At 38.6% G+C, this 23903-nt stretch overlaps 1 protein-coding gene across 1 annotated transcript; it reads left to right on the top strand.

The window, feature by feature from the left end:
* Window positions 1-104: 104 nt before the first annotated feature.
* On the top strand, window positions 105-23884 carry LOC112555562 (GRIP and coiled-coil domain-containing protein 2-like). Its single transcript, XM_025223997.1, is given in 35 exon segments — window positions 105-258; window positions 561-635; window positions 1049-1133; window positions 1722-1792; window positions 1961-2065; window positions 2367-2450; window positions 3036-3140; window positions 3474-4103; window positions 4165-4452; window positions 5218-5381; window positions 5758-6669; window positions 6785-7821; window positions 7895-8415; window positions 8418-8600; window positions 9067-9186; window positions 9834-9932; window positions 10631-10696; window positions 10729-10818; window positions 11089-11194; window positions 11803-11930; window positions 12508-12670; window positions 13146-13246; window positions 13490-13567; window positions 13723-13902; window positions 14194-14273; window positions 14860-14913; window positions 15335-15457; window positions 16744-16846; window positions 17264-17482; window positions 18487-18522; window positions 18892-18964; window positions 19202-19287; window positions 19815-19958; window positions 20373-20481; window positions 20878-23884. Coding segments are annotated over 34 exon segments (6483 nt in total). The 5' UTR covers window positions 105-258; window positions 561-575; the 3' UTR covers window positions 20958-23884.
* The last annotated feature ends 19 nt before the right edge of the window (window positions 23885-23903 follow it).

Raw genomic sequence — 23903 nt, forward strand, 5'->3', positions numbered from 1 at the left:
CAATGGTTGACGTAAACGCGCAGAAAACTGGATAGTTTGAAACTATATTAATAAACTTTTTCTCATTTAAGAGGATGATTGCTGATAAAAGGACAATGAAGATTTATGGTGCCATGAAAAAGGCTGGGATGACTTACTCCCCTTGAGCTTCATTCGCTAAGGGAGGCTATTGGCCTCTGCCACTAGAAAGATGATACTTCGTGTCTTGCCAACTTCTTCTTTTCCTTAGCGACAATTGATTGGGGTGTTTTGTTAAAAGTAAGCCTTAACATTCTGTTTTAAATACGCAGACGTTTTTAAGTCGGTGAATGCGCTAATAATCAGAATCATTGGCAGCTGTCTTTCGTTTCTCATCGGAGTAAAACGGACAGCAGCTGAATCAACGAAGTCTTAATCAGAATATTTTGTTTTCAACTACAAATACCTATCTGGAAACGAAAGCACACGTTTTCCTTATTTGTTCGTGACAGTCAAGATATTTTATGTTCTTTAAACTTACTATTTTAAACTCTGTTAGTTATAAGTAATTTATTTCAGTTTCTTTTTTTTATTTTCTCTAGGTATATTACAGTGGCATGATGGCTGATGACAAAGGAGAGGCAACAGAAGTCACAAAGTCTCCAGCGGGATCCAAAGTAAAGAATAAACGCTTTTTTTAAAAAGAAAAAAAAAAACAAAACAAGTTGACATATCTTGTTCTTTGTCTATCTTCTCCTCTGTAGATGTTATTTACAGTTATATAGTTATATTGCCAGTTATATAGTTATGGTTATATTGCCAAAGTAGCAAATTTGCCAGTACTAACGCTTACTTGTTATCAACTAGAGGTCATAGTACTGTGACTTAATAGTGTTTTCTACTTTTTAATGTAATAGCTAACGAGTTGCTATGTCATCCTGCCACACCTCCAGCTCCACTGATAACTGTTTATAGATCTAGTAAAAGTGGATATTAAAAAATCTTTAACTGTTTCAAAAAAATAGGTTTGATAGAAGTGGAGTCATTCTGTTTTAAAAAGAGATGTTTGACTCTTGTCTTTCATGTGCAGCTGGAGTCTCTGAGCCGCGAGGACCTTATAAAATTTGTTAAGAAACAGCTGTTACTTCTCCAGAGGGAACGTACAAAAGCTGAAGGTAAAGCATCGTTTGGCATCATTCATCTCTTTATCCCTCTCAAAAAACAAAACATTTTTTTAAGGTCTTATTCTTGGCTATGCTTATATAGTCAAGATGGCTATGCATTTATCTTCCTTCAAGTGTTTGGTTTTATTTCATGTACGAGTTAAATTTAGTTGTCATGATGACCCATTAGATTAACTCTGTCCCCTTGTTATTTATAATGTTTATATCTAATATATCAGTAGTGTGTTTGTCATGAAAATAGTTTCAACCAATCACCACTGTACCATATACAGTACCAAACTTTTCCCAGAAATCTCATTATTGCTATAATATGCTGGTTTTTCTTGTTTACTTTAAATATTAGTTTCAGATCATAGTGAAATGACATTTCAGTAATCTCAAATACAAATATTAACTCCTGTCTAAGCAAAGCAGATATGTGTGAATTGGTTTTTTTCAGAATAGGTTAAATTTGAGGAATAAAAAGGGGTGGCTCAAAAAGTTTCTAAAGCAGTGTACTAGATGAGAGTAGTTAAAGCTTATTCTAGTGAGAGTAGCTAAAACACAGAATGTAGCAAAAAGAAATTTGGGATGTTGCAGATTTGCAGAAAAAGCTAACCAGTGCATTAGAAGTGACTGGAAATAAAACAGACGACACAGATGAAGTGCAGGTAAGTGTATGACTCTCCCCAGGGACCATGACCAGTCCTGAAGAAAAGAAGCATCTTTGCTCACTCAGAGCAAAAAGTTCAGCAACAACTTTATTTATTTTGTCATCCCCGCAATATTTCTCTTTCACTGAGCATTTCTAGACTTGGTGAAAATTTTATTTTGTTCAGGAACTGAAAAATCAACTTCAGACATTGACAGATGAAAGAGATGAAGCCATCAATGCCTATAACACAGTGCAATGTTCTCAAGAAGCATCTGCAATCAGGATTCAGGTAAATGGGATACTCAGGTGTAGGCTCAGATGTGTTTTCTAGTTCAGTTCATGTTTTGATGAATATCAGCCATATTGATGAAAGGAATGCAGTCATTATTGTCTTCAAACTTTAGAAAGTCGGTGGTCCCCTCACCCAATCCAGATTGAAATTATTCTTAATCGTGTATTTAAAAAAATAGAGAATTAATTTAAGGTGAAGTGGTTGGAACAAATGAAGAATGTTGTGGTGACAAAACGTCTGGAGAATTGTTTTTATCAGTACATAATAATGCTAATATCATTAATTTTTATTATGGTAGGAACTGGAAAAACAATGTCTGGTGCTGGAAGAAGAAAATGTCCTTCTCCAGCAAAGATTCGTGAAACTGGAAAGCAAGAACAAGGTTCTCTCTTTTTTTCTTTTTTTTTTTTTAACCCCTTTTTCTTCTTTTTTTTCTCTCCCCTGCTCCCCTTTCCATCTTAAGATCTGATAAAATATTTATGAAAGTCACGTAAGACATTGTACAGTTCTTGCTTTATCTGCCCACCTCGGTTACATGATATGATATTTGCATTGTTGTTTAATAGGACTATTAGGCCTGCTTGGACTTGTTGCAGGGTTACTCCTCCTGCCCACTCCTCAGTGGCAGGAATGGTAATTTGATTATAAGGGGAGGTGATTATGGTGGCAGGAGAGAGTTGAGCTCAGTCTTTCACATGACATGTCCTAGACTTGGTGGACCATGTTCACTGCTCCAGTGGCCTGCAACTTTTTAAATTATTTTGCATTGACCAAAAATCTTATCACATTAAAAATAGATTAAAACCTATTTTCTATTACCTTTTAATTATGCTATTATTATAGTACACATATATTTATACTTTCATTTTAAAAAGGTGTTTTTCAAACTATGATATAATTACTTTCCCATTTTTTTGATGATACATAATGTAATCACAATCTTCTCTTTTTCATCTCCTTTATCTAGGAGTTAATAGAACAGTTGGAATGCATGGAAATGAAAGATGCTTCACTAAAATCTTCTCTACAATGTATGCAAGAAGAACAGGCACAGCTTGCAAAACAAAACAAGGTACTTTGCTCCAGAGTAACAATTTTGGAGCCTATGCACACATTAATATGAGGTTTGGTTGTTAATTTGTGTTTGTGTGCATATGTGTATGAACAGTGAGACACAGCTTTTCATAATGTCACATACTGCTGTACGATGATTGCACATGGCATGTACATGTTGTTTCCTTAACACAAGACAGTTAGCTTTCCTGTACTTATTGTGTATGACCAAACAATTACTTAGATATCTTGAAAAATCATATATGATTTTACATGAAATTCCCACACATGATGAATGCTAATTATTTACTTCTATGCTAATGTAGCACCTTTTTTGGTTGTTGTTCTCAAGGAACTTGAAGTCGTAAAATCAAATCAAGAAGCGCTGATTGCAGATCTGGAAAATAGTTTGAGGGAAATAGGATCACTAGAAGAAGAACACGAGATCCTGAAACATAAATTAGCTCTTGCAGAGAACTGTATTGAAGAATTGAAAGCAGCCTTGAAGAACAAAGAGGTAGATGCTTTACAGGAGTCTTCAACAGAGGAACAGTTAATGTGCAAAGTAGAAGAGCTTAGAAAACACAGCGAAAACTTGTTTACTGAAAATGAACAGTTGAAAATTGACCTTGCTAGCAAAATAGCAGAGCTGTCAAAGATCAGAAGACATGCAGAAGTTGAGACACTTTCTGAACACCTGACGGAGAAACAGGAAAAGCAGATCTCAAAGGAAGGTGTGAGTGAAGTAAGTGACAGTGAATCCTTGATCTCTGAACTCAGAGTCCAGCTTCAGATTGCATTAGACCAACTGAAGGAGCTCTCATCACAGAAAGAAGCAATGAAAGATTTCTGGAGCAAAAACAAGCAGAAAAATCAGACACTGGCTGTTCAAATGAAGATGTGTCAGAACTCAAGTCCAGGTTGGAAAAATCAAACAGGCAGTTTGAAGCCTCAGAAGAAATTCTTGCACAAAAAAACTCGTTAATTGCAAATCTACAATGTACCATCCAAGAGATGGAGGCGAGAATGAAAAAATGTTCTGAAACAGTTTTGGAGAGGAGTGTTGTGCCAGACAGGATATCCATAATGATGACACAAACAGCAAAGATGAGTCTGCTGAGGATTTGGTGAAGATGGCAGAGCTGAAGGCCAACCTGCAGCTGACCATCGTAGAGCGGCAGAAGCTGTTTGAGGAACTTGCTCACCTTCGAGAGGTGCATGAAACAGCTGCCTTTGAACTGGCTGAACTTCAGCAAGAGCACGACAGCTTGAAGACTGAAGCGGACCAATTACGGGGTCAGCTGGGCGAGTGGGAGCATCTGATGGATATGGTGAGTTAATGCTGATATGCTTGTGTCATACTTACCCCTCCTTAGTCATGAGGAGTATTCACTGTTTGTTACTGCTACTCACTGTTTTCTTTTTGCTAAAATCTCAGTGCTCAATTATTTCTCAGTGTACATTACCGTCCTGTATTTTACCAAATAGATCAATTCTGAGGTCAAAGCATACGTGTTAGTGTTTATGTTCTTGCTGAGACATTAATGCATACATACTAAGGATTGCATAGCAATGATCATACTGGGTATGGTCTATGAGGCAAGGGAGTCAAAAGCAATTTGTGTCACTGATGGAAATGTGTTTTTATCATATATTTTCATGTAGTCCATCACACTCTTTCCAGCTTTTTTTTCTTCATTTTTCACATTCTCATGCTTTTTTATTAGCCACAAATTCCATTGCAGATCAGCCTTGACTTGGCTTCTCAGATTTTCTGTGCAGGCTACTGTACTGTCATACAGGCTACTTTTCCAACATCCTTAGCTACATTTTCACATCTTCAGAAGAAGCAAACAGAACACTAATGTTACCATTGTCAATGGACCTAAGTTAGGTATCAAGAGGTATAGTTTCAAGACTTACTTGGTTAGGTCAGTAAACCTCAGAGCCTAAGTTTAGACACTTTGGGGTGGGTGAGAGCAACTAGAACATTTAAAGTTCAGATGCCGTGATGTAACAGATTTTGAGTGCATAGAGACAGCTTGATAGACTAGTTTAAATAATGTTGAGGCAAAGTGGACTAAATGTCTGTTTAGGTCAAGAGAGAGCGTGACAGCCTGGCAACAGAGCTGGAAACCACCGAGAGCCATGAGGACCACTTTAGGCAGGAGCTTGAGCTGATCATGAACTCAATGCATGAGGCACTTGCTGAGCGAGATAGTCTGCAGGATGAAGTGTTCCGCATGACTGAAAAAGATGGGTTAGTATTGAAGACAGTGGACCATTGTTATCAGTTAGAATATGGTCGTCATTTTTTAGCTTGTATAATGCCTGCTCTTGCTTACATTGAAAATAGATTGCTACCTCAGTTGAGAAGATTTTAAAATATGCTATGTTCCCTGTTAGATAAGGTTTACACTTTGAGAAAGTGTGTGTGCATGCGTGCAGGCACATATGGGTGCATTTAAGAGAGAGGGGAAGACCCAGTCAGTCTCAGTGGAAATTTGTGTATACTTTACATAAGAATGAAGGCTAAAATGAGTAATAGCTATGTAGTGCAGAAACTGTTTAGAAACAAACTGTTATATGGTTGTTATTTGAGCTTTATGCAGGGTGTGGCAACTCCTTGTCCACAGGTCACTAATGGATGAAATTACCCAGATGAAGTCAATGACCACAGGAATTATTGCAGAGCGAGATCGCCTCCAGGCAGAGCTAGACTCCATCATGGCTGCCAAGGGGGAATCCTCTGTGAAGGCAGAGGTACTTGCATGCAAGCTGCAAGACATGCAAACAGCCTTTGACAACCTGGAGAGAGAGAAGGAGTCAACAACAGTTCTTCTTCAGCTTGCCCAGGAGAAAGAGTCACAGATGATTGAGGAACTGGCTGCAAGTCAGGAGAAGATTCATTCCTTGGAAACTAGTCTACAGGAGAAGCAGAATGAGTTGAATGAGCTGCACAGAGAACAAGGAGAGATAAGACAGCGGGAAGAGGCAGCAAAGGCACAGGTCAAGACCACATTGGAGCAGCTGGAGGATAGAAAAAACTACACCATAGAGCTTGAAGAACAGGTCTTTGAGTTGTCCAACTCCTTGACAGAGGCAAAAAAGCGTTGTGGAAACCTGAGGGAGCAATTTGAAGCTGCCATGCAAGACAAGTCAGAGAGCATTGAGTTCAGCCATGAGATTGAAGACCTGCACAGTCAAAAGGCAGAGTTAGAACAGCAGCTGGAGAAGAAAATGGCAGAATTCTTGACCTTGCAAAAAGAGCTGTCTGATAAAACTAAACTTGTTGAGCAAGTTGAAGAACGTTGCACAGAACTTGTGAAGGATCTGGAGAAAGAGAGAAAGCAGATAGCCATTGAGAGGGAAGGTCTGAAAGAAGGAGAAGCAGAAATAATTGCAAAGTTCCAGGAGTTGCAGCAGGAGCTTGGGGAGAGGCACCAGCACCTGGAAAAAGGAGAGGGACACACTAAGGGAGCAGCTGCAGCAGATGACAGACACGCAGTTGGACATCAGGCAGGAAATGGAGTACAAGATGGAAAGTTTTGAAATGGAGTGGAAGGCACTTCAGATGGAGAGTCAGGCAGCCAAAGAAAAGATGCAACAGGAGTTTGAAGAGAAAGTCCAACAGTTGGAGAATGAGTGTGATAATCTTCGCAGAGCCTTGGCTGAAGAAGGCGGTGTCCATCAAAATTACAAGGAGCTGGAAAAGCAGCTTCAACAAATGGAATCTGAGAATGTAGCATTACAGGAAAAGCTTGTTCAGGTGCAGTCTTCTCAAGATACCCTGCTGCAGGATCTTCAGGAGAAAGTTTCATGCCTTCTGAAAGAAAAGGAAGAACTTGGCAGTCTTCTGGAGGAGAAGGTCTCATCACAAATATCTTTGCAGCAAGAATTAGCAGAGAAACTTGCAGTCCTTCAGAATGTAGAAGATCTTAAGGCCCAGTTGGTGCTTCAGCTGGATCAGATTACTGCCGAGAGAGATGGTGCCAGGGCAGAAAGTACAGACAAGGAGACAGAGTGCCAGGCTCTCAGGCAAGAACTGGCCACTGCCATGGAGCAACTTGAAGAAATGAAAATCCAAGTGCTTCAGCTGCATCAGCAGTTAAAGGATGTCCATGTGCAAAAGATGTCATGTGACACCATCATCAAGGAACTTAGGGAAGAACTTGATCTCAAATCAGCTGCAATGAGTGAGGTTGAGGAGGCCTCCAAGAAAGCACTGATCGAACTAGCCAACAATTCCACTGCTACCTCAGAAGTCCAGGCACTGCAACAGAAGTTGCTGAAGGCAGAAGAGACATTGTCAGCACTGATTGAGCAGGTGGCAGAAAGCGAGGCAATGAACAAAAAGCTGCAGCAAGAGTTAAGGGAGATGACAAATAAAAATGCTTGCATAGCATCAGAGAGGGATGAGCTTGTTCATCAGGTAGAATCCTTGAAAGAGCTCTCCTCTGCACAGATTCAGCAGCTGACAGCCCTGCAGGAGGAGAATGCTGACATCCAGTCTCGTCTGGCTAGCCTAGTCTCTCAAATAGATGCCAGTCAGGATGCTAAAACATCCATTACCTTGGAGCTACAGCAGTCTCACAGTGACTTGAAGGAAGTACAACAAAAATTTAGTGACCTGGACAAAGAACATGTGAATCTAACAGCTACAATAGACTCTTTGATAAAGGAAAAGATTGAACTTGAAGGTAGAGTGGAGGAGCTGGACAGGGAGTTGAAGGCTGTGTTGGCAGAAAGCGACAGCCTCAGTGTGACTTTCAGCTTCTGACAAAACAAAAGCTTCAGCTGGAGGAGCAGGTCTCAACACTGTCTGTGGGATAGAAGAGAAAGCCAGATTGGATGAAAAATGTGCTAGTCTTGAGCAGCTAGTGCACGAGAAAGAGCATGGCCGACAAGAGATGTTGCTCGAGTTGGAAGAAAACACAAAGAAAGAAGTAACTCTTTTGCTAGAAGAAAAACAAGTCCTGGTGGCAGAGGTGACCAACCAAAAGAAGCAGTGGGAGGAAGTCTGTGGAGACTTACAGGCTGCGAAAGAAGAAGTTGCAAAATTGAGAGCCGATTTGGCTGAGAAAGATCAGGGTTTAGCCACCCTGAGACAGAGCCTGTACATCAGCTCTGAGAAGCTGGAAAATTTCAGAGAAGATGTTCTGCACCGTGAGCAGGAGCTAGACAACTTACGATCCATGCTAGCTGATAAAGAAAGAAACTTTGAAGAAGCTCAGGTAAAGATGGGTGAAGCATTGAAAGCTCTGGAGGATGAGGTTAAGTTGCAGAAGCAGCTGAGAGAGAGAAGGAAGCAGAGAAAGCCATCTTGGAGCAACAAACGAAGGAGCAGGAAGAAGAGAAGCAGCGCTTGGAGAGTCGCATCGAGGATTTGGAGAGTGCTGTTCAATCACAAAAAGCAGTAAATGCCCAGCTGTGTGCCCAAATGGTATCCACACAGGGGGAGAGCATGCAGAAGTCTGAGGTGAGTGCAGTCACAAACATAGCCGTAAAATGCTGATATTAAGCACATTTGTTTTTCAAATTTTTTATGCTGATGAGTTAGTGACCAAAAAAACCCAGTCTGTCCACCCTGGGTGTATGGATCTTTCTGAAAACATCAGAAGTTATAGAGGGAGAGGATTTGGCTCTGCCATGCAGTAGATATGGGGAACTACCTGTTGCCATTATGTTGTTTTGTTTTTTAGGAATTTTACATTTTGATCTATTCTGTATAGCTAATAGGATTCATGTTTAAATTCAGAGAATGAGCAGAAGCAGCCTTTGTCTCAAGACCATTTTTCAGGCTTTTTGGTTTGTTCTTTTAAATGATAATTCACAGAGAAACTGAGAAGGAATGATGAAAAATGAGGTCTGTATCACATGTTGCTGTTGTTTGCAACGTTTATATTGGCACAGATCCCCAACCTCATAACTTTCTGTCCATGCAGGATGCCACTAGAGAGTTACAGCAGCTGAAGAAGGCTGTTACAGAGAAAGATGAAATGATTGGAAAACTGAAGCAGCTTGCCCTCAAATCTAAGAAGGAGCTTCAAGAGGTGAAGGCAAAGGTAAGTGGTCACTAAATTGTTGATGAGGAAGAGTATTCTCAACTTCTTTATATCCATGCATCAAATGTGTGTGAATAAATCCATGAGTATAGAAATATCTGAATCAAGCCGGCTGTAACTTGTCTAATCAAGATAAAGCTCTTTTGTATTGTCTAAAGATGGAAAAATGAAAATCCTGGTTATGTATGGTGTTTGTGGTGAAAATTTGTTAGTTTAAACGGGAGTTAATAATAGGAAAATGTGTGACCATTAGCTTTACGCTGAAGCAAGATGTCTTGTAAGGTAGAGTGTTATTTAAGCATCTCAGAATTTTAGATGTTCATTGAGATGAAAGATGTAGATTCTTCAACTTGAACTGAAAAATAAAATTGGAATGTACATATTAATATTTCTTTGAAATGCAAAACACATGTTTGCTTACTTCTGAAGTGATGTACATTAATTGTGTAGAGTTGATCTTGCATAAGAATTCTATATGTTATATTTTAATCTTGAGTGTGCTGCATTGATCAATTTTGAAAAAAATGTGCTACTGTCTGAAATCATTTGAATATCAGGTATGATACTTTTCCCCAAAGCCCCCAGATTTCTTAAGTATAGATTGCATGATTGATAGATCATAGGAAATAAAATTATGCTTTTGACAGCTGGAGAGTGCTAACAAAGCCAGGACTGAACAGTTCCACACAACTGCAAGCTCAGAGCAGCTAGTCAGTGAGCTCAGACAGCTGCAAGAAACTAATAGTGTAAGTTCTTGACCTTATTTGTGCATACATGTGTGTGTTGGGGGTGGTGATGTAAGATATTCTTCAAGCCTAGAAAAGGAATTTGTAGAGCTTTTAACTCTGAGCTTTTAACTCTCTGCCTTTCATGGAATTTTTGGCTTTAGGAAAAGTTTTTCCCAAAATGATTCTTCCCCATGCACATACATAAAATGAAGAGTCATTTCATGAGTAGAGCATGTCTGTTATATGCAAATATAGGTGCATGGTTGTTGATGATTTTATTTATATGTTAATTTCCTCCTTTTCAGGCTGGACCACTATAAGCCTTAATTAGATGTAGTTAAATTTTAAAAGACTTTGAAAAGCAAACAATTTTTTTATCTCATTTCAACATCTTTGGCTGAGCACTGTGTAAGTCTACATACTATTGTTCACAGAAGGAAAAAGGCTCACCAAATAATTAGAGCACTAGCATCTGGGGTCAGAGGTGTACACGATAGCCATTTTGATGCTTGTGCAGGATATTTCTCTCAGTTGACCCAACTGTTGAATGGGCACCATAATCCTTAAAATGGGTTGAGAAAGAAAAGACACCCTATTTCAATCCCTGCAGGTTAAAATTAAGCTAAGCTGCTTTGTCCTGGTGGTATAAACTAAGTTCAGGTCACCTTCATTCCTGTTGTAATTTGGGTCTTTTTATTATCTTTTTTTTTACACAGATCTTGCAGCAAAACATTGACAGTTCTTATGATGAGCTGGAACAGAAGAAAGCGGAATTATCACAGGCAAGAAAGATGTGCAAGCCCTTGTAGACCAGTTGGCAGAGGCCAAAGGTCAGATGGCTGAGCTGTCAGAGGAGAGAACATCTCTTAGCCAGCAGCTGGAAATTGTTAAAGAAGGGCTGAAGGTAAGAAGTGAGAAGGTAGGGTTACATAGTCAAAAGGAAGATAATCAAGGAAACAGGTGATTGTGGGAGTTTGTGTACACTGTGTCAGTGGCTAAGGCAAGGTGATTGTGGGAGAAATCACACATTAAAGGATCTGCTGGCATTTGCCAATTTTCATGGAGATATGGTAAGATGAGAATGACAAATGTTAAATATGTAGGGATGTGCACATTTGCTTAAAGAACTGAAAATAAGAGGTGATTTTTCCTTTTGGTGTTTTTTTTGCTTTAGACAAAAGAGAGTGATGCTGAGGAAGTCCACCTCAAACTAAAGGCCTCAGAGATGGAGTTGTCTGCCTTACGTATTCAACTGGAAGACTTTCTAGCAGCGAAGCAAAGGTGGGTCTTCATCGAGTGCTTTTTTTCATCTTGGGGAAGCAGATAGCCGAGTTGTTAGAAGCTGGGTGTCTGGCTGGCAGAGTGGTTCAATACCCCAGTCTCCCAGCTGGCGGGAATGGGTACCTGATTCCAAATAGGGTTGGGCAAAGAAGATAAGGCAGCGAGGAAGAGGAGATCGACACCATCTTCATGTAAAACTGGCCCCCAAGAAAAGCAAGGTCTCTAACACCACACTCCTCAACAACCTGAAAAGGTTTTACCTTTTTTTTTTTTAGCCTTATCTTTTCATCTGTCAATCGCAGCCTTAAATCGTTGAGAGAATGTACCACAGAAGATTGATCAGCAGAACATAATTTGTGAATAAATCACAAATTCAAATTATCAGTATCAAAGTTCCTGTGCTACTTTCAAAGAGATTTAGTTTCTGCTATATGCGGACACTACTTCAGGTGTGTTTATCTTTTCTTTTTTTTTTTTAAGATCACAAAAACATTGCACAGTTTTCAAAGAATGGCTTAGTGAATGATGAAAACTTTTTCTTGAAAAAGTATTTGATGCTTTCTTTCTCATTCTATGCATCATTTGTTTTTGTTTTTGGTATGTCATCAGCTGGAAAGTCTTCTTGTGGAGAAGGAAAATCAATTGGAGGCTGAGTGCATTGAGCACAAAACCAGAATGGAGAAACTGCAGACTGAACTCACCCAGCTTCAGTCCATGCTTACTGCAGCTAAACAGGTCAAACTTGATGTTTGCCGATGGTCCTTTTTTTTTTTAATTTACCTTTTGATTTTAAATGAATATAAAAGTGTTGAGTTCTGCAATAATGCATGCTTTACACGTGCAGGCAGTTTACTTACTAGCAAAGTCACTGATAAGGTGAAATCTGAGTAGGTTAACTCTTCTACTTTGCAATTCTGATTGTTGTTTTAATGTCTGCTTGGGGAGCATGAGACAAACTCTGTTTAAGCTTGTCGAGGTATGGGCAGCAGATTGGTTGTATGAAGTTATATGAGGATAATGACAGAATGTGTCATCTGTATTATGCTTGTGTTGAAATGTTCAATCTGCTGGAGGAACCAAGCAATACAGCCATTTGCTGTCACAGTAGAAGCTTTGCTAAAAGATTTTGACACAGCCTTGAATAACATAATTTTGTAAGGATAGAAAAGCTTCCCTTTCCAGCTGTAACTCACACTTGTGTGGCTAGAGGAGATTGATAATTCCTTTTAAACTTCCATCCCCTAATAATACACACAAGAAGAAAGCAAGGAAAACAAGCATTGTTAGAAAAGGGGAGATGACTTTTTTACAGGATGCCAAACAGAGTGACATGTTGGACCTGGAGATGGCAGACTATGAGCGCACAATCCATGCTCTCAATGAACAGCTGACTGAGCGCAACTCACAGCTGTCTGATGCCAGAGCAGAAATTATACGCTTGGAGGAGAGACTGCAGTTCATGCAGAATCAGATAGGTAGGTCACTTGAGATGGTTGTTGTGTACCAAGTCACTGACTAAAGCTTTATTAGAGTGAGTTAATATGGACCTATCACATACAGAGAGAAGTCAAATTTTTTTTTTTCTAGATCATAAACATGCATTTGGTGATAAAGTAAACAAAGAGTGATTGTTGAAATGCAGGTGGAATAGGGAACAATACAGAAAGATGTTAGAAAGACCAACAAAATGATTGACATTGATGCAGTGATGATTGTAGTGATGGGTTTTTGTAAATAAAAAAGTGGTTTTCTGGTGAGCAGGGAAAGTGCCATAACATTTTACTTAATGGGCACAACTTCCAAGCAGAATGTTGCCAACTCTAGGCTTGCCCATGCCTATGACTGGATAATGCCCCTCTAGCCTAAGGGACTTGGTCTTGCTGATTGTCAGAGTACCTTGCCCAGAAATTTCATCCAGTAACTGACTATGTATGTGTGTGTCTTGAACAGAGGGTCTTGATGAACAGAGGCAGCAGGCAGAGGAGCGGGGTAACAAGCTAAAGCAGCTCCTGGTTAAAGCCAAGAAGGATCTGTCCGATGCAAAGGCACAGGTAATGGATGACTGTATATATGCTTGAAGACCAGTATTGTCATTTTTGCCATTATTATAGAGTATCATATTAACAATTTAAAATGTATCATTGAAATATTGTAGCAGATCTCCAGCTGAGCTTGTGACACAAGACTGTGTGACATTTACATTTTTAGCAAACTATATGTGGCTCCTCAATATTGCTGTAATATGCATCCTGTGTGAATGTAGTGTTAACTTAATGAAAACTGTTATTTTGCAGGAGTCAGAACAAAAGACAGTTAGCAAGGAGCTTCAGGTGCAAATTGAAAAAATCAACCAGCAACTGGAAGACTACAAGGTCAGAAGCCTCACAGGGTGTCACATTGATTTAAGTCACACTCCTTCCTTACCCCTCCCCCCAGAAAAAAAAAATCTTGCCTTTTCATGAGGATAAGAAAAGACAGATAATTTTCCATTTTGTGTTTTCAATGCTGGCGATGGAATTGTCACCAGGTGCAGATGGTAGAACTGGGCTCTGAGAATCAGCGGCTGCTGGACAAACTGAGAACTGCTGGTGATGTCCACCAGCGAACCATTCGCTCATTAGAAGGTCGTATTGCTGCTGTCTCTGAAGACCTGGAAGCTGCACAGAGTGAACTCAGGACTGTCCAATCTGATTATGAAAGCTACAAGGTGCAAGAAACATCTAATTTTTTTTCTGATTTTAAATGCAAGTCTGGACATAAATATTTGTTTATAAGGGATTCTCTGGAGAAAAATTCATTTTCTTTATATGCTTGATTCATCTTCCCATTGAAAGCAGAAGTGAAACAATGATCTAATGCTGATCACTTGTTGTGTGTATATATTTTGAAGGACTGATTTAAACCAGAATTTAGAACTTTAGTCCTGAAATTTGCACAGATTAACATTGAGGGAAGCTGTTAGAAGGCTCATTGTGCAGAGTTACTTCATTCTGTGCAGGTGCGAGCACAGAGTGTACTGCAAAAGACGAAGACAAAATCACTAAATGACTCCTCCTCTGATCTCGAGAAACAAGAAAAGTAAGTTGTTTTTTTTTGGTTTTTTTTTACATTATCATGCATTTATATTTTATGTCTGTGAGAGTGTGCGTGTTTGCATATGCCTGTGTGCTGGTATATATTTATAGCATTAGAAATATGCACAGAAGTCTGTGATACGTGTCTGTGTTCATGCAAGACAGTTTTATCAATGCATTTACAGTTCATTTAAAAATCTTTAAGCAAAGAGGATACCCTGAGCTACCAATGTTATATGAAAGCTTGAAGTCAGGCCGTGACCCTTTTAGATGAGTAAACGTCGCTAGATTCTGGCGTGCTGTGCTTTTGTTCTGATGATCATGTGCTGGCAACAGACACACATACACACAATCAGATGCGCAGGCTTTCATCTTTTTCAAACACCAATAAAGAAAATCAACTTTGCTGATACTCTAGAAGGAGGGTGTGGCCGTGGATACATCTGGGTTAGCGCAGCTTCACTTTCTTGCCTAAGTGGTCTCTCTTAGTATCCTTTTTGCTTTAAGCTATTGAGTAGACTGGTCTAAAATATCTTGCACTGTGTATTGTTATCCAAGTAAACAGTTCCAGTTAACACAATTTTTCACAGGCAGAGACTGGAGAATGCAGTGGAGCACTTGAAGGGAAAACTTCAGGAAATGTCGTAAGCAAACAATTTCACATAATCGTAACACTATTTCATAAATCTGTTTCATTGATTCTGTAGATCCCTTTTGGGTACTTTGCAACTAGTCATCATATGCTTCATTTGCTATTATGATTCTGTTTCAACATTTTTTTCACTGTTCATTGTGCACTGTTTTTTGCTAGCAAAGGTATCCCGTGTTGCCCGGATGATGTCCTGTCTCCTGTAAGGCTGGTAGCTTCCAGTAGAAATCTACTGCATAGAGGAAATTTTATTTGAGGGGGTTTCCTGTCATGGAATAGAGATATTGAGTGGTTGAGCATGAATGAAAGGCCATTTGGCAGACATCATCACAATGTTTTTATTTTTCCAGTCATGTTTATTTTTATATGCTAATTGTTGGGTTTTTTATATATATATCTAGTATATTTGATTGCAGGCAGAAAATATCGGCATTAACCCATGATAATGAGACTCTGCAGGAAGAACACGAGCGATTGCAGCAGCGACACAATAAACTGCTCCGAGACTCTGAACAGCGTGAAGAGGCTTTCCGCAAACGGTGAGTGCACTGTGTGTTAGAACCATGCTCAGATCTGACCTAGCCATATCTTCCCTTTGACAGCATGCTTTGAGATTCAGCTGCTGCTGCTGTTGATGCTAGTGAACCAGAACACGTAAACATTATAATCATGCAACTGAATATTTGCATGTTCTTTCACGTTGATAAAAGACTTAAAAATTATAGTATTCTGGAAAGGTACAGCTACATCAACTCCCTTTGCATATGATCCGTCATGGTGAGTCTTATGGCTTTGACAAAAGAGTGCAACAAATATTTTTGGCCATCAAATTATGTAAAGCTTACCAACCTTCTAGGATGTTTTGCTTTTTTCTTTTTTTTTTCACTCAAGTCATCTTTCAGACAAAATTTGCCTTTTTTTTTAATGTAAAATTACTGTAGGTCATGAAAGAATCATTTTAAATGTTCTAATAATCAGATTTAGCAAAAATTATCCATTCTTACCTTTAGGAAGTAGCATGTTTTGTTCTTTTAGAAAATTCACACATACCAGCTTATCTAAAACTGCTTCTCAAATGTTTATTTCTGAAGTAAAACCACAGTGAAAACTTGGTATGCATATTAAAAAAAAAATAGCAGTTATGAATTAAACATCCTAATGTGAATGAAGATTATACAGAATCAGGGAATCACAAGATACATAGTAATGTTGATGATTTTTATCTGCCAACAATCTGTAAGAAAACACATAGAACATTGATTTGCTCACTTCCCTACAAAGCAATTAAAGTTGAAAAGATTGGATGTCCTTTCATTCAAGCCAGAAAAAAAAAACTTTTAGAGAGATTCAGCTTGTAAATGTAGTATTTATGTCCCCTGTTCCCCAAGGAAACAAAATAAAATCACATTTGTAAAGCGCAAACTTTATAACCAGGCAAGCCACTGTCTGTGGCCTGGGGTGCCGTTTCAGTGAGTTTACCCTAAATGCTCACTAAACTTGTGCCTCAGCTAAACATTTAGGCCACACTTTGCACACTCTCTATAATCATATAGTGCAGCCAGACTTGGCTGTTAGCAAAACATGCTGGGTCATGACATCTATCCTTGCATCATGCACAACTCCTGTGTAAGTTGTAAAAAAATCTTTCAGTGTCATTTGCCCTTGACAGTGATACATTGAATAAATCATTTTTAAATTCTGTGGATCGGATATTTAATATTTAACACAATATTTATAAACTGATGCTGCTTAATAAGTTGCACTTTCTGTTATATGGGAGGTAAGCCTGAAACAGTTTTTTTTTTTTTTTTGGTCTGTCATACAGGGTGGAGGAAATGACACAGGACAAGATGACAATGGTGACGAAAATGGAGGAGCGTGCTGCACAACTTCAGTTACAACTGGATGTTCAAAAAGATGCCTACAAAGTAAAGATTATATTTTCATTCACAATTCACGTCTCAGTAAACCTAATACCCATGGCTGTGCCCACAGGGTAAATAACACGACAATCCCATATTACAGTATTACAAAAGTCCTGCAAGAGTAAATGCTATGGTGTAGATAAACCGTTTGGTGCTACAGTGGTACATGGGTCTACATTTGAGGATCAAAAATAGATTCTTCCCCTTGCTGAGTAGTTTTTTGTCGTAAAATATGTGCAGTGTGTTCCAGCTGCACACCACCCATGTGCTTGTAGACTTGTATGTCAAATCCAGAGCTTGCATCAGTTTAGCAACATTAGAGTTGGAGTCTTTGACGGTCATAGTTTTGTTACGTGTATGATCAGTGGCCGATAGAAATAAGCCCAATTTTGAATGTGTTTATTTTCCTTTTTCTCTCAGGAGCAGCTAGAATCTGTTGAGGAAGAGCACAAAAAAATTTTAGAAATGCTACAAATGCAGCTGGATATGACTCAGGGGGAAAACACTCGGCTTCAGCGAGAAGTCAACAACCTGCAACGATCACTGCGCAGCAAGGATGCAGCAGCAGAGGAGCGGCGCTCACCACCAGGATTTTTTCCGGTGATGACTCACCCTGAGGGTGAACGCCAGGAAGGGGAGGTGTGTTCTGTTCTGCTTTGGTTTTCTTTTGTTGCACCATCTTTTGTTTTGTTCATGTTCTTGTGTATCTTTATTTTGTGGCACGTTCTTAATAGTATTGCCAAAGTTTTGTTTAGCTTGTTCACTTATTAGCAATTCTTTTGTCTGCTTGCATCTCTTGTTCATTATTTCAGTGGCCCAATGAGTGAGGTGTGATGCAGAAATGAATATTGGCATACATAATATTGAAAAGGCTGTTTGTACATGTGTGGGTAAATACAGACTTTAAAAATTTTGTACAGAATATATGCAGTATACTGATCAATTCTGATGGCAAGACAGAGATAAACTTGATAAAATGGTAACTGAAAATGTATAATACTTGTAAGAGACTGAGAATGTATGATGAGTATAAGGGAAAAACTTCCATAGCCTGGTGGTTAGCACAACCAGCTTTGGAGCAGGTCATTTGCTTGAGGCCTCCTTTGGCCTAGGAAAGCCCACCAACAGCTGTCCAGCAGAAATTAACACCTGATTTATCTGGGAAGGTTAAGATAGCAGAGGAGAACGTTCTAGATACTTATGTTGCCTATATGGTCACTATGGTGTATTTTACTTTTTTTCTTTATTATGTTATTGAATGTGTAAAGTTTGCAACAAACAGAAAAAAGTGCCAGTCTAATGTGTCACAATACTGTTAAATAAAGTCTTTGTTATTGCTGGTGATTGACACACACTTTGGCCAACTACTGTATTTTCTTGATCTTAATAGTAGGTACACAACAATGCTGTCACAGCTGCATGTGCATGCATAACACACACACATACAGAGAAACTTTGTCTTGCTGTCATTTTTATGGGGTGAACCTTTATTGAATCAATTTAATTTCACTTCCTTTCCTGTGATGGCATGATCTGTGAGAATGAGTATTTACCAACACTTACAAGTATCAGTTTCTGCCTCTTTAGACAGCACTAATGTTATATATCGTCGTCGTCATCATCATCATCATCATTATTTACAGGGTTCAGAAGTTGTTGATGCAGAGCCTCGTGTCTTGGTAAGTTTTTGTGACTGATCACGATTATTCAGACACCATAACATTTCTATATATGCAAGAAAAAGCAGTCATAATCACATAGATACAGCCTCATGTAAGATTTTTTTTTCAATCTTCACAAGAAAGTCATATAGTGAAGCAAACCTTTTTATACTGAAATATGCAGTGTTTATGACAAAAGCTTAGTCCTTCATTTCAGCATGTAGTTTATTTAATGAAGATTTCGTACTGATATCTTTTTAAATTAAGTTTAAACAGAATTTATGAAGAAAGGCTTAATGTTTTTGATGCAGTATTAAAAACATTTTTTCCACTGAGGTGTACTATTTGGAATAGCTATTTTGTACTTTTTATCTTTTCAATACGCAGACATCACCGTCAAACAAGCTGCCATCCGTTTCATTTGAAAAACTGCTGGCTACACCTTTGGATGAGCTGCCAAGTGAGTCTTTTTTATTATTCAAATCATCAGATCTTAAAACTGAAAACATAACACTGTATATTCTGCTAGTGAAAGTGATAGCTGAGTGATTTGCTGGTGAATGTCATCACTGAACAGTTGACTGCAGCTTACCAAGCTCTGAATAAAGGTCACTAGGCTTATTAAAACCAAAACGCCATTGTTTTATGATTAGTTGCCAAACATGAATGGTTAAAGTCTTCACTTACTATTTTTTAGCAGGGAGAAGACCAAGTGTGGTGGACGAGGAGACTCTGAAAAATGATCTGACTGCAGCGCAGAAGAAAATTGAACATCTTACAGAAGTATTATTTAGTTCTTGGTTAATTGCTTGCTTGCTGTTTGTTGTGCTTGTTCTGTTGCTGTTTAGTTTCCTTTCCTAAATTTTCTCAAGTTGTATTTAATGTCACACATTGGTGGCCTCTGTAGAACTTACACCAGTCAGCTTCAGTGTTTTGATTCTGCCCTCCACTTATAGCTTATGTGTCCTGCCTATTATGCCTTTGTCACTTTTGATGTGCTTTTTCTCTACCGATTAGCAGGTTGTTATCTTGATGTTGGCTGTAGTATTTATTTTGTCAATGTCCTATAAACATTCAGAATTTCTTAGTGATGATCTTGATGTAATTCTCTATTGTCATCATGGTCATGATGTAATATAATCAGGATGTCATGGCATTGTATTTGTGGGTTTTTCCTGCTTCTTCTTCAACATCTTGTTTTGTTTCAGCTTATTTATACAGTTTTTAGGATTTATTATAGTTACCTAATCAGCTTTCATGCATCTTTCACAAGTCATTGACAACATTACCTAAAATGATTTCTCCTCCAGCTGCTTAATGACAGCGAGGAGTCTGTCTCTCGCATGACAGAGCAAGCCAAGATTTTGAAGGACGAGATCCGGCGATTAAACCGCAACCAACAGCGTGACGAGGAGCTTCAGAATCTGGAGTACCTGAAGAACATCATCATGAAGGTCTGCTTGGTCTCAAGAGTCTCCATCTTTTTCATGCCCATATTTATCCTTTTGTTTTGTACCCATATACAGTCCCTTGATGCTGATTTCATGGTTGAGCTCACAGTGAGCTGATTCCACATTCACCATAGATTACATAGATTACCCTTCAGAAAGTGTTACGTGATGTGTACTTGGAAAATCTGGCTTGCATTATATCCAACCCTTCTTAAGAAAATTTAGACATTGAGAACTGAAATTTTGTATGTTGGGAAACTGGTATTTGTTTACAGTGCACTTGGCATGCTTTAGTTAGGAACTTTTGTGACTGAAGTAGATGACACAGTATGCAAAGTAGTCCAAGACGTGACGCATACTTGCAAGAGTTTAAAAACTTTAAGATAGACACTTGTTTTTGTTTTGGTGCTGGTGTAGTTCTTGACGCGATCAGTTGGGGAAGAACGCATGGTGCTGGTGCCAGTATTGCACATGATGCTCAAACTGAGTCCAGAGGAGAAAGAGGTGCTGGAGGCTGTGGCAACAGGTGGTTGAACATAAGTGACCGCAAGTAATGTGTTAGCAAGTACAAGAGCTGTATATGTGTGTGATTTCATTATTGGAAATATCTGCTTAATGTGGCAAAGAACATACACATGAACATACAGTGACTGTGTAACTGTGTTTGGCAGCTCTCTTCACTGGCATGCGAAGCACTTCTCTTTTAACTCACTGGCTCATACACGTTCTCGCTCTCACACACAGACACACACACACGTCAAGTGAAAATGCAGGCACATGTGCATACACCACCCACCACCACAACCACCACCACCACCAACTCCCATGCACATTCACACAGAGACACATATAGAGAAGTGAATTGAAAATGTGCACACACACTTCCCCTAATTTTTATTGAAAGAAGTCTGTTGATTGACAGGAGAGGATTCAAAACATCAGAAGAACCAGCAGGGAAGTGGCTGGGGATCATACCTTCATCGATGGTCGGGGCTGACATAACAGCACAGCATCTCACTCCCATTCGCCATCTCGTTCCTCATCATCAACACTTGCAGTCGACCATTGTTATTCAGGACTGTGATCTGCCATATTATCTGGTACCTCTAATCTGTGATTGATATATGTATTATTTTTTCAGCCTGCCTTAGACTCAAGTGTCCATATTGAATCCCCCAAACTTCCAAATTTACAGAGACAAACACAGATACACTATCTCCTTGAATCTTGCTGAGTTCTATACAAACATCAACAGTGTGACAATTATCTGTTCTTGGGCTTACCTTTGATGTGTCCTTGTATGAAGTGCTAGTCCTACATTATTGTTGGCATACATTCCACATAATCTTAACCAAGACTCCTGAGTCTTTGTCACAAAAAGAAAGGAATATTTCCGACATAATTAAAAAGTGTCAAAAAATATATGTGGTGATTATTTTCATGTAAACTTGTACACAGGATTACAGTAATAAACATTTTGTTTTCTTCAGTTGATGACACTCATGGGAAAATTATTTACTGGGATATCAAATTATTACCTGTTTCTCAGTTCATATTTGTTTTTTGCTGAAATGTGAAAGTTTGCTGTAAATTTCTTTGTTACCCACCCTTCCTTCTCCTCTTTCTCTCTCTTGCTGAGATAATATAAATGTAAAGTTCTCATTATTTCCTTGACCAATGGCATGAAGTGTGGTTATTACTGGAAATGCATTGTTTAGGCATGTTATTATTTTCTGAATGCTGAGTGGTTTTCCTTTTAGGACCATTAACTCTTAATGTTAATGGAAGGAATGTCTTGAAGTTCTGTTTAGTACACCATCCATCACTCTGTCTGAGAGGATCTGGTAATCCAGCTAATCCAAATTAGGGTCCTTGTTGCTGTTTGAACTTCTGTAACAAAATGATGGCTTTTTGTTTGTACAAAGGTTCCTTCTTTTGGTGTACCATTTCCTCTGTAAAAGTTTCTTTCTATTATTAAGCCATTATTTCACTGTGGATTTTATTTGGTGGATGATCTTGACTAGAAATCCTTGTGTAGCAGTACTCCCTTTTAATTGAAAGTACATTTGGTCATGGATAAACATGTTGGGTGCATTTTCTCTTTTTTACTGTTGATCTCAATGGCAAAATATATTCTTGATGAGGGGAAGAATTTATAGGTAACTCAACCTTAAACTGTCATCACTACCAGCAGTTTCTCACCTATATTATTACGTGTTAATCAGAAAGAAATCACTCTTGTGTGCGTAATTTCACTAACACAACTTGCAAAGCACATAATCCTTTTGATTACTTGTAATGAAACTGTTCATTATATGACCTAGTGCTTTACAGATTAATTGACTATTTTGTGTATGTATTGTTGTGTTCTGTTTACAGTTGTTGAGAGTATTTTTGACTCCTTTGGAGCGAGCTGCTTAAATACAGTCACTACTGACACTTAACACGTTTGTTTCGTCACTTGCCGCTGGAAAGTCTCTCACACTGTTCTGCTTAATTTCTTGATAACAATGTATATCGGGAGTAAAGCTTGTAAGGACTATTAAAACAGTTGGGTAAAGCTCATGTGTGTTGATGAGGTTAAGCACAGTGACACTGATGATGGAATTGGGGTAGAGATGTCTTGCAATAGTAACTGCTGCAATTCTATACATGCTAATTTATGCAATTTTTAAACATTATTAATCTTATGAAAATTACAGAGGTAAATTGATTTGAGTTTCTTGTGACAGTGGGGTTATTTTGATCTTGACTTTCTGTTTTGTCATGCTTACAACGTCCCGTGTTTTATGGCACATTTATTAACACACTGGGCTCTGCATATAAATATAGTTGTCATCCGACTCTTGGCCATCCGCATTAACAGAATAGCAGTCAGAATATGCGGTAAATTTCCAGCATCCAGTGAGTTAAGAAACCGTTCTTTCTGAAATGTGGTTTGTAGGGAAAGGATACATTTGCAGGTGGCAAGGCTGACAAACATTTACAGCTAAAGATATTTTGGAAGTTTTTGTGTGTTGTATTTTAAGTGATCTCTTTGCAGCATTGACTGTTTAACAAACATGCACATTCAGCTCGGTGTTTTATATAGCAAGGAAAATCAAATCAGCTGATTGACTTTCAGTAACATGCCCTGCCCTTCTTGCCCCAATCTGTGCAAGATACTAATGATCTCACAGAGCAATAATTGGTATGTTCACAACTCTTTAGACTGTCATTTGTATTGTGTGCATACTACCAAGCAAAGACATCATTAAGCCGTTTGTAACAGTGCATTATCTGGGTTTTTAAAAACTATATGATATGAGTGCATGTAGGAGGCTCTTGCTGTATGTTCGTTGTGTGCGTGGTTGTTTGCTGGGTATGCAGAATGATGTGTAAATATAATTTGTTGTTACGGTGTTATTCATGAGGATGATTTCTGTGTAACTTACCCCTGGTGTTCCTTTCAGGAGTTAAAAAGTCAAGGGGGTATACCTTGACCAGTTTCTTTAACATATCATTATACATGCCTGAAGTCAATCTTTTTCTTGGTTTAATTTTGAGCATATTGCTAGCTTATTCAAAGATCAGAATTTTGGTGGCTTATCATGTACTGCAGTGGGTGTCCTGTGGTGGCTTGTGATTACAAATTACATTTTCATATGTTCACTTACCTTTCTAACTCACCGTCCAGGTACGATCTTGCTCTGTCCGATGTTAGCTGACTTTAAAGAGTTCTTCTCATGAAACAGTTTGGGTCATTCCTCCAAGATAAGTATCTAGATTTTTTTTAACAAATCAAAACTGACCAACTGAGCATATTGTTAACAATTCTTTATTTTGTTGTTTGGACATACATTCTGTACTTGGTAATGTACATATACACTGATGTAGACCAACGGGGTTTGATTAAAAGTGGTTTGAAAAAGTTCTCGATCACAGCTTCATTGTGAGTGTTAATGCATG

This window comes from Pomacea canaliculata, linkage group LG14 (genome assembly GCF_003073045.1).
Source record: "Pomacea canaliculata isolate SZHN2017 linkage group LG14, ASM307304v1, whole genome shotgun sequence".
NCBI classification, from domain to species: Eukaryota; Metazoa; Mollusca; class Gastropoda; order Architaenioglossa; family Ampullariidae; genus Pomacea; species Pomacea canaliculata.